The following is an 11,790-nucleotide window of genomic DNA, read 5'->3' as shown; positions in this document are numbered from 1 at the left end:
ATACCAACCAAGGGGAGGATGATATGCGATCATTACGTCATCCCGAAAATTTTCAACATGATAATCTGGACAATATGCACACAATGCCATATTATGATCAGAATTCGTCCTTGTCAGTATTACCGGAGATATCATATTTGACAGATGAAAATTATTGCCAAGTACTTTATGCAACTAAAACCCGGTATGTAAGATGCTCGGCTTTGTTTTCAGTGCTATGGAAACCAAATTCGCGCTTGCGATCGCAGATCGAGGCATCTGTTGTTTTGTTCCCTGGTTAAAGATATTAGTTGTATAGAATGTAAATAAAATATTTGTTTCAAAAAAGAGCGATCCTAAAAATATTAGTAGTATAGAATGTAAATAAATTATTTGTTTCAAAAAAGAGCAATCTATCGTTTGGTGAAATAAAAATTATAGGTTGTGTTGAAAATATTTAGAGTAAAACGCCATTATTCAGAAAATTTTATTTTTGTGGGGGGGGGGGAATTTTCTTGTTCAAATAATTATATATTATTGCAGAAACAAGTCTCGAAGTTGTTGTTATTAAAAAAATGCAAATGACATTCGGACGGTTCGAATGATGTGCAGTTTGATTTGTTTTCATTTTTTTGACTAAATTTGTTCAAACACATATCTAAAAATGGAAACCAACTAGACCCCTTCCCACGCTAATTTTTTCCCCTAAGTCATCCGATCAAAATTTTGAGATAGCCATTTTGTTCAACATGGCCGATAAATATAATAACTATGTCTTTCAAAGCTTTTTATTGTTTTACGCTAAAGGAAAAAGTTTTATGCTAAAGTTTTTTATTGTTTAAAAAAATAGAGCTGTGAGAAAGTTAAACTTTAGCGTAAAGAGCGAGGCGTTAAGGAGGGGGCAGCCCCTCTAATATACGGAATAATTTCTGTTCGTTTTAAGTTTTAACGTCGTTCCTTACTTTCAGTTAAAAAAAACTTTTTAATTTTTTTTTACGTTTTTGAATTAATGCAGATTTTTATTTTGTCTCAATGTGCATGAATAAATGAAACAAAATTTGCAAATTAATTTTAATTTAACTTACGTAACGAACTTCTATATTCATATATTATAATAAATATATTAGGGGGTTCTCCCCCTAGTCAATACCTCGCTCTTTAAGCTAAAGTTCAAATTTTGTTCCAATTCTTTAAAAATGACCGCTTAATCACAAAGGCCGCTATTTAGAATAAATAGCTCTTATGAAAGTACTAAAATATCTTTGGCTTAAAAAGCGAGGTATTGACTAGGGGGTGAACCCAGTCATATATGTAATATTTTCAGTTCGTTTTAGGTTTTGATGTTGCTGCTTACATTCAGTTGAAAAAGTTTTTTTTTATATTTAATTTCTGATCTTTTTTTAAATAATGCTGGGAAGCCCGACTTCCCCTTTATACAAATGTCCCTTCCCCCATCAAAAGTTTCCTTCATGGAAAGATCCTCCCACATAACCCCGCCCCCCCCCACTACCAGGAAAAATTCCCCCCCCCTGAAAACTTCTGTATACTTCCCAATAACCAATACTATATGTTAACATTGGGTAAAGTTAACAACTTTCAGCCCTCCCCCCGGGGACTTTGGGGGACTAAGTCATCGTAAAAGACAGAGTTATCATATTTTCGACCATGCTGAACAAAATAGCAATCTCAAAATTTTGATCGGGTGACTTTGGGAAAAAATGAGCGCGGGAGGGGGCCTAGTTGCCCTCCATTTTTTGGTCACTTAAAACAGGCACTAGAACGTTTACTTTCCGTTCCAATGAGCCCTCCCACGATATTCTAGGACCACTGGGTCAATACTATCACCTCTGGAAAAAAAAGCCAAAAAACAAACATGCATCCTTCATCTTTCTTCTTGCAAAAAATGAAAAATTATACATTTTGTAGATAGGAGCTTGGAACCTTTACAGTAGGGTTCTCTGATACGCTGAATTTGATGCTGTGATTTTCATTAAGGTATAAAACTATATGGGGGTCTTTCCACTTTTTTCGAAATTGACCCAAATTTTCTCCCGCGTGAAACTTTTTATGGGTAGGATTAAACTTGATGAAACTAATATATTTGAAATCAGCATTAAAATTTGATTCTTTGTATGTATTTATTGGTCAGACACTTTAGACAAAGACAGACACTTTAGACATACAAACCAACACATACATACAATTCATAATTAAAAAAAGAGAAGGACAGGCATTTCAAAAATACAAATCAACATACGCTAGTAAATCATAAAAAAAAACAAACAAAGAAAAACAATACAAAAAAACAAACAGAGAAAGACAGTCACTTTAGACATACAAACAAATGAAAACAAACACATCACACATACACAATTATAATTACAGAAACTTCAGGCATACAAACTGATACCTATATGCTCTTTAGACATAATAACAAAACAAGACTTGCACTTTATTCAATAAGAACCCAAAAAGGCCAGGCCATGCCAAAAGACTCCAGACTCAATGACACCCAAATACCTAAAATTTAGATATAAAGACAAAAAAAGACAATCACTTCAAACAAACAAAAATATAAATAGAGTCAATACATAAACACAAACCAAAATAGACTTTCACTTTAAATATACAAGCAGAAGAAGACAATCTCTTCATACATAAAAACCAACAAAAACAAATACTTTAGATATACAAACAAACACATACAGACATTTCAAGCAAGCAAACATAGACATCCAGTTACTTTATACATATAAAAAAACAAAGACACACACTTAAGACATACAAACAGAGAAACCCAGGCACTTTAGACATACAAACCAACAATGAAGTACTCTTCAAACATAAAAGCTGACGATGACCCAATGTTCACAAATAAAAACAAACTAAAAGAGAAAATTCAGATCTACAAACCAACAAAGACGCACACTTAAAACATGAAAACATTGACATACGGGCACACCAGCCATACAAAACAACAAAAGCAGAAACTTCGGCAAACAACAGAGACATACAGATAACTAAGGGATACAAATCAACAAAGACAGTTACTACATAAATAAAAAAAAACCTATACAGGCATTATAGAAAACAAAAAAACAAATACTGGAACTGAAGACGCACAATTCAAAAAACACATAAAATACATAAAAACTAAAAGAGAAAGAAAATTACTAACGGCGTGCAAGCAAAAAAAAGAAAACCATTAAGAAATAAAAATAGAGGAAGAAAATTACTTCGGAAATTAAAACAGAGAAAGACAGGCACTTCAGACATGCAAGAAAACGCTTATAGGAACATCATAAATAAACACCAAGAAATAAAATCACTTAAGAGATGCAAACCTACCAAAAAACGACCATGAGAAATGCAAAACGGCAAAGACAAACCCTTCACATATACAAGAACAGACAGATAGGCACCTCAGACCTTAAAACATAGAAAGACAGTCAATTTAGACCAACAAACAAAATAGTACAAAAAACTTATGACCTACAAAAAGAGAAAGACGGACACATTAAAAATACAAACTAATAAGCACTGACACTTTAGAAATACAAACAGAAAACGATCGACAGTGCTTATGTCCGAAGTTTGTGTCTTTGTTTGTTATTAGTTCTTAAGTGATTGTCTTTGTTGGTTTGTATGTCTAAAGTTCTTGTGTTTCTCTGTTTCTGGGTCTGAAGTGTCTGTCTTTGTTTTTTTTAATGTCTAAACTTTTTTTTTCTATTTTTCTGTTTCTTAAATTCCTTTATTGGTTTTTTTGTATGTCTAAGGTGTCTATCTTTGTCTGCGTTCAAATCAAGTGTGCCAGTCTGAGTGGGTTTTCATTTTTAATGTGTCCGTCTTTGTATTTTTGACGGTGAGAAGTGTTTGTCTTTGTTTGTTTGTATGTCTAAGTTGCCTTCTTTTCTATGTTTGAATGTCTAAGGTGCCTGTCTTTCTCTGTTAGTAAATCTTAAGTGTGTGTCCTTGTTGGTTTATATTTCCGATGTTCGTGTCCTTGTTGATTTGGATGTCTGAAGTGTTTGTCTTTGTTTGTTTGTATGTCTAAAGTGTCTGTCTTTCTTGGTTTGTATGTCTAAAGTGCCTGTCTTTCTCTGTTTGTATGTCTGAAGTGTGTGTCTTTGTTGGTCTGTCTGTCTGAAGTGTCTGTCTTTGTGTGTATGTATGTCGGAAGCGACTGTATTTCTCTTTTTGTATGTAAGCAGTGTTTATCTGTTCTAAGGTGCGTAACTATATTGCCTGTCTATGTGTGTTTTTATGTCAAGGATGCACTATTTAGTTTGATTTTTTGTCTGAAGTAACTGTCTTGCCTTGTCTTTATTTATAAATGTCCTGCCTGTCTAATTTGTTATGTCTGAAGTGTCTTTTATTTTTGTTTTGTTTTTCTAAAATGACTGTCTTTCTATCTTTGTATGTCTGAAGTGTTTTTCTTTGTTGGTTTGTTTGTCTTATATGTCTGTTTTTGCTTTTTTTTATGTATGAAGTTTTTGTTTTTTTCGGTTTGTATGTTTTAAGTTTACGTATTTGTTGGTTTGTATTTCTATAGTTAATGTATTTCTATGTTTTTATTTTTGAAGTGTGTCCATTTGTTTGTTTGTATTTCTGAACTGTTTGTCTTTGTTTGTTTGCCTGTCTGAAGTGTTTGTTTTTCTGCGTTTCTATGTCTGTAGTGTCTGTCCTTGTTGGTCTGAATATATTAAGTGGGTGTTTGTATCTATTTCAATTTCTTATGTGGGTGTATTTTTGTTTTTTTACGTTTGAATTGTCTGTCTTTATTGATTTGTATTTGTGTTGTTGTTAAATTATGAAGTGTGTGTCTTTCTTGTTTTTTGTTTATAAAGTGTTTGTATTTTTTATTTTTTTTTTCTAAATTGCCTGTTTTTCTCTGTTTGTAGGTCTGAAGTTTTTGTCTTTGTTGGTTTGTGAGTCTAAGGTGCCTTTCTTTGTGGTTTTGTATTTCTAAAGTGACTGTTTTTGTTTATTTGTATGTCGTCAGGGCTTGTGTTTATAGGACTTCATTTTTGAAGTGTTTTTTTTTTGTGTTTTTTGTGTAAAGTTCTTGTCTTTGTTGGTTTGTATGTCTAAAATACCTGACTCTGTCGGTGATTATGAATAAACTGACTGATTGTCCCTGTGGGATTTATTGACGTGTCTTTTTTTATTAGTGTGTATAGCTGAAATGACTTCCTATCAAGGTTTGCATAACCGGTGCTCTGGCCTTTGTTTGTTTGTATGGATGTAGGGCTTGTCCGTGTTGTCGTGTATTTCTAAAGCCCATGGCTTTTGGGCTTTTTGTATCTTCAGGTTTGTGTGTTTTGTTTTGTATGTGTGACGTGTGGTTACGTTATTGTGTTAATGTATAAACTTTTTGTATATCTATGTTTCTATGTATTATGTTTTTTCAGTTTATTATATTAAGTTATGTATGGTCTATGTTCGCTTGTTTGTGTTTCTAAAGTGTCTGTCTTTCTCTGTTTGTATGTCAAAAGAGTTATATTTCATTGGTCTGTATGTCTGATGTGTCTGTCTTGTTTGTTTGTATGTCTAAAGTGCTTGTCTTTCTCTGTTTGGTAGTCGTTAGTGCTTCTCTTTGTTGGTTAGTATGTCTAAAGTGCCTGTCTTTCTTTTATTTTATGTCTAAACTGAAAGCTGTGTCTGTTTTTATGTATTAATTGTGTTCTTTATTATTTTGGATTTCTGAATTGTATGTCTTTTGTTTATTTTATTTGTGAAGTGGTTTTAAGTCTCGGTATGGTTGTTTAAAGTCCCTTTTTCTGTACTTTTGTCTTAGTTAAGTGTTTGTCTTATTTGTTTTAATCTTATAAAGTGGAGTCCTTTCTTTGTTAGTATGTGTGGAGTTCCTATATTTGTAAGTTTGTATATCTGTAGTGTCGGTCTGTGTTTTTTTGGTGACACACTAACAAACAGAGAAAGACAGGAGCTTTAGACATTCAAACAAACAAAGACAAACACTTCAGACATACAAAAAGAGAAAGACAAATACTTCAGACATACAAACCAAAAAGACAAACACTTCAGACATACAAACATAGAAAGACAGGTACTTCAGAGATACAAAACAACGAAGACAAACACTTAAGACACAAAAAAATAGACAGACAGGATATTTAGTAAAAAAAACCCGCAAAGACAGGTACCTCATAAACAAAAACCGATTGAAACGTCTAATCTAGACATAACAACACACAAAGACAGGCGCTTTAGACCCGCGGACCAAAAAACACAGACGTTTTAAAAATACAAAAGAGAAAGACAGACCTTTTCGACATGCATGCCAAAAAAGAAAAAAACTTCAGACATACAAATCAACAAAGACAAACACTTCAGAAATACAAACAGAGAAAGAAAGGCACTTTATACATACAAACCAACAAAGTCAGCCACTTTAGAAATACAAACCAACAAAGAAAAACTCTTCAGAGATGGAAACCAATAAAAAAAATACATCAGACACACAAACCAACAAAGACATACCCTTCACACGTACAAACAGATACAAACAGGGAATGTAGACAGTAAAACGGATCAATAGAGTCACATTAGGCGATCAAAACTGCTCATACAAATACTTTAGACGTACAAACAGATAAAAACAGACACTTTAAACATACATACCAATAACGACATACATTTTATACATACAAACAAGCAAAGAAAGTCACTTAAGACTTACAAACAGATAAATACAAACAGTTTATATATAAAAACAAACAAATACAGGCACTTCACACATATAAAAAGAGAAAGATACACACTTTAGACATACAAACAAACAACGACAGACCGTTCGTATGTCCAAATTATGTGTCTGTGTTGGTTATTATTTCTAAAGTGCCTGTCGTGGTTGGTTTGTATGTCTAAAGTGCTTGGGTTTCTCTGTTTGTATGTCTGAAGTGTTTGTCTTTGTTGGTTTTCATGTCTAAACTGTTTGTTTTTCTCTGTTTCTATGTCTTAAGTGTCTGTCTTTGTTGGTTTGTATGTCTAAAGTGTTGGTGTTTGTCAGTTTGTATTTCTAAAGTGTCTGTCTGGGTTTGTTTTCATGTTTTAAGTGTCTGTATTTCTCTGTTTGTATGTCTGAAGTGTTTGTCTTTGTTTGTGGATTCTCCTAAAGTGCCTGTCTTTCTATGTTTGAATGTCTAAAGTGCCTGTTCGTCCCTTTTTTAATGTCTGATTTGTTCGTAATCTTTGATCTAGATTTCTGTTTTGCGTGTCTTTATTTGTTTTCAGGTCTAAAGTGTTTGTATTTCTCTTTTTTTATTTCTGAATTGTTTGTCTCTTTAAATGTGTATATCTTAAGCTTTTGTCTTTGTTTGTTACTTTGTATAGATTACATGTTATTCTTTGTTTTCGTGTATGTAGTAAATGTCTTTGTTTATTAGTATGTCTGCATTGAATGTTTTTCTCTGCTTGTATGTATGAAATGTAGGCTATTGCTGGTTTGTATATCTGACATAAATTCCTTTATATAGGTATATATCTGAACGGTTTTTATTTTATATTTGTAGGTGTGAAATGTCTGTTTTTTCTTTACTGTCTGTCAATACTTTCTTTCGTTGTCGGTTTTTAGGTTTATAGTTTCTGTCTTCGTGGTTTCTAGTGGCTTTACTTACTGTCTTTCTCTATTTCTATTTCTGAAGAGCGTGTTTCTGTATGTGCTCACGTTTAATGGGTCTCTATTACCTTGTATGCATTCATGAAGTGTCTTTCGGTTTGTATTTCTATCTTGACTGAAATTGTTTTTCTACGTTTGTATGTTAGAATTGTCTGTGCTTAGTGGTCTGCACATCTAAAGCGATTGTTTTTCTATGTTTCAATGTATGAAGTGCATGTCTTTGTTGGTTTGTATGTCTGAAGCGACTGTCTTTTTTGGTTTGTAGATTTGTTGTTTTGTTAGCATGAAGTGTGTGTGTTTCGTTGTTTTTCTGTCTTACGTACCTGTATAGTTTGGATTGTATGTATAAACTGACTGTTTGTCTATTTTTGTGTGTATGAATTGTTTGTCTGTGTATTTTTTTATGTATAAAGTATCTGTCATTATAGGTGTATTTGTCTGATGTGTTTTTCTGGTCTTGACGTTATGTCTGAATTGTAATTCAGTGTTGGTTTGGATGTCCAAAGAACCTTATTCGGTGTGTTTTTTTTAATGCACAGATTGTCTTTCCCTGTTTGTTTTCTTGTAGTGTCTTATATCGCTTTTTTGTTGGTTTGAAGTGCTTGTCTTTGTTGGTTTGTATTTCTAAATTGAATATCTTTGTTGGTTTGTATGTCTTAATTGACTTTCTTCCTATGTTTTACTACTTAAGTGTCTGTCTTTGCTTGTTTGCAAGTCTTAAATGACGGTCTTTCTATGTTTGCAGTTCTGAAGTGTTTGTCTTTGCTGTTTTTTTATGTATAAATTGTATGTCTTTGTTGGTGTGTATGTCCAAATTGACTGTTTTTTTTTGTTTGTAGTTCTTAAGTGTGTTTCTTTGTTGTTTTGAATGTATTAAGTGACTTTCTTGGTTTGTTTTTATGTATAAAATTTCTGTATTTCTATGTTTTTCTGTAAAACGTTTGTTCTTTATGTTGTCTTTTGGTCTGATGTTTCTGTTTTGTTTGTTTGTATTACAAATTGCCAGTTTTTCTATTCTTTACATTGTGAATCGTTTGTCTTTGCCTGTTTTACCTTATGAACTGCATGTTTTTATTTGTTCGAATGTCTAAAGTGCCTGTCTTTCTCTATTTGTATGTGTGAAGTGTTAGTCTTTGTTTTTTTGCATGTCTAAAGTGTTTGTCTTTCTCTGTTTTTATGTCTAAAGGGTTTGTCTTTGTTGATTTGTTGGTCTGAAGTTTCTTCAAAGCTTTTTATTGTTTTACGCTAAAGGAAAAAGTTTTATGCTAAAGTTTTTTATTGTTTAAAAAAAAATAGAGCTGTGAGAAAGTTAAACTTTAGCATAAAGAGCGAGGCGTTAAGGAGGGGACAGCCCCTCTCATATACGGAATAATTTCTGTTCGTTTTAAGTTTTAACGTCGTTCCTTACTTTCAGTTAAAAAAACTTATTTTTTTTTTACGTTTTTGAATTAATGCAGATTTTTATTTTGTCTCAATGTGCATGAATAAATGAAACAAAATTTGCAAATTAATTTTAATTTAACTTACGTAACGAACTTCTATATTCATATATTATAATACGTATATTAGGAGGTTCGCCCCCTAGTCAATACCTCGCTCTTTAAGCTAAAGTTCAAATTTTGTTCCAATCAAACAGTTCGTGGTAACGAACTGTAAGTAAGGAGCGACCCGGCTCAATGGTAACCGAAACTCTAGAAAACGGGTTTTTGATACCAATAGATATATCAAAAGAATCAGATTTCAATGGTGATTTCAAATATATAACTTTCATCAAGTTTAATGCTATCCATCCAAAGTTACGTGCCTGAGAAAATTTGGCTGATTTTCGAAAAAAGGGGGAAAGATCCCTTAAAAGTTACAGAACCTTAATGAAAATCACACCATCATATTCTACGTATCAGAGAATTCTACTGTAGAGGTTTCAAGCTCCTATCTACAAAAATGTGGAATTTTCCATTTTTTGCCAGAAGAAAGATCACGGATGCGTGTTTATTTGGTTTTTTTTTGTTTTTTTTCCCCCAGGGGTGATCGTATCGACCCAGGTCCTAGAATATCGTGGGAGGGCTCATTGGAACGGAAATTAAAAGTTCTAGTGCCCTTTTTAAGTAACCAAAAAATGGAGGGCAACTAGGCCCCCTCCCACGCTCATTTTTTTCCCAAAGTCACCCGATCAAAATTTTGAGATAGCCATTTTGTTCAGCATGGTCGAAAATATGATAAAAATGTCTTTTAGGATGACTTGATCCCCAAAAGTCTCCAGGGGGAGGGCTGAAAGTTATGAACTTTACTCAATGTTAACATATAGTATTGGTTATTGGGACGTATACAGACTTTTTCAGAGGAGATTTTTTCTGGTCGGGGGGGGACGGAGAGGGGCGGGGGCTATATGGAAGGATCTTTCCATGAAGGAAGTTTTCATGGGGGAAGGGAAATTGCCATGAAGGGGGCGCCGGACTTGCCAGCATTATTTATTGGCTATTGGGACGTATACAACCATTTTCAGGAAGGATTTTTTCTGGAGGGGGGGGGGGGCTATATGCGGGGATTAAAAGGGATAAAATTTAAGTAGTGGATTTTTCGTTGGGTTTATGGAACGTTCTATTAATGGGGCGCCGGATTTACAATCATTATTTAAAAAATGATCAGAAATTAAATAAAAAAAGACAAGTTTTTTCAACTGAAATGTAAGAAGGAATATTAGAACTTATAACGAACAGAAATTATAACGTATGTGAGGGGGTTCTCCCCCAATTCAATAACTCGCTCTTTACGCTAAAGTTTTTTTTTAGTGCTTTCAAAAGAGCTATCTATTCTAATTAAACGGCCTTTGTGATTCAGGGGTTTGTGAATCAAAATTTTTTTTAACTTTTAACGTAAAGAGCGTGGTATTGACTAAGGGAGAACCCCTTCATATAAGTAATAACATATACGTAATAAAAAAACAATAAAAAAACAAGCGATACGGCTCAATAGTAATCGAAACTTTTAAAAACGAAATTTTGATGTCAATAAATGTATCAAAAGAATGTGTTTGTAATGCTGATCCTAAATATATAAATTTTATTAAGTTTAGTATTACTCATCAAAGGCTACAAGCCTGAGAAAATTTACCCGATTTTTTTAAAGAGGGGGGAAACATCCCTTAAAAGTGAAAGAATTTTAATGAAAATCACACCGTTAGATTCAACGTATCAGAAAACTTAATTACATAGGTTTCAAGCTCATATCTGCAAAAATCTGCAACTTTGTATTTTTTGCCAGAAGAAAAATATACGAATATAGAAGTTAGTTACGTAAGTTAATTTGTAAAGACATTCATTTAGCAAAGAAAAGTAAAATTTTTATGCAAATAAAAGCTGCATTAACTAAAAAACGATCAGAAATTAAATAAAAAAAACAAGTTTTTTAAACTGAAAGTAAGGAGCGACATTAAAACTTAAAACGAACAGAAATTATTCCGTATATGAAAGGGGCTGTCCCCTCCTCAACGCCTCGCTCTTTACGCTAAAGTTTGACTCTGTCTCACAACTTTATTTTTCAAAACAATAAAAAACTTTAGCGGAAAGAGCGAGGCGTTGAGGAGGGGACAGCCCCTTTCATATACGGAATAATTTCTGTTCGTTTTAAGTTTTAATGTCGCTCCTTACTTTCAGTTTAAAAAACTTGTTTTTTTTATTTAATTCTTTAAAAATGACCGCTTAATCACAAAGGCCGCTATTTAGAATAAATAGCTCTTATGAAAGTACTAAAATATCTTTGGCTTAAAAAGCGAGGTATTGACTAGGGGGTGAACCCAGTCATATATGTAATATTTTCTGTTCGTTTTAGGTTTTGATGTTGCTGCTTATATTCAGTTGAAAAAGCTTTTTTTATATTTAATTTCTGATCTTTTTTTTAAATAATGCTGAGAAGCCCGACTTCCCCTTTATACAAATGTCCCTTCCCCCATGAAAAGTTTCCTTCATGGACAGATCCTCCCACATAACCCCGCCCCCCCCCACTACCAGGAAAAATTCCCCCCCTCCTGAAAACTTCTGTATACTTCCCAATAACCAATACTATATGTTAACATTGGGTAAAGTTAACAACTTTCAGCCCTCCCCCCGGGGACTTTGGGGGACTAAGTCATCGTAAAAGACATAGTTATCATATTTTCGACCATGCTGAACAAA

The 11,790-nt window shown here is 33.2% G+C and overlaps 1 protein-coding gene across 1 annotated transcript in view; it reads right to left on the bottom strand.

Moving 5' to 3' along the window:
* Positions 1-2,481: 2,481 nt before the first annotated feature.
* The window catches only part of LOC148948246 (uncharacterized), a 32,091-nt gene continuing 22,782 nt past the window's right edge, over positions 2,482-11,790 (bottom strand). Inside the window, exon 6 of the mRNA XM_089094686.1 lies at positions 2,482-2,499. Coding sequence (XP_088950812.1) covers positions 2,482-2,499 — 18 coding nt within the window. The remainder of the gene's footprint in view (positions 2,500-11,790) is intronic.

Source organism: Artemia sp. Qi Xiang Cuo, chromosome 9 (genome assembly GCF_049724085.1).
Source record: "Artemia sp. Qi Xiang Cuo chromosome 9, ASM4972408v1, whole genome shotgun sequence".
Classification (NCBI taxonomy): Eukaryota; Metazoa; Arthropoda; class Branchiopoda; order Anostraca; family Artemiidae; genus Artemia; species Artemia sp. Qi Xiang Cuo.
Note: the sequence above shows the minus strand (reverse complement) of the source record. Positions and strands in the feature narration are given on the sequence as shown.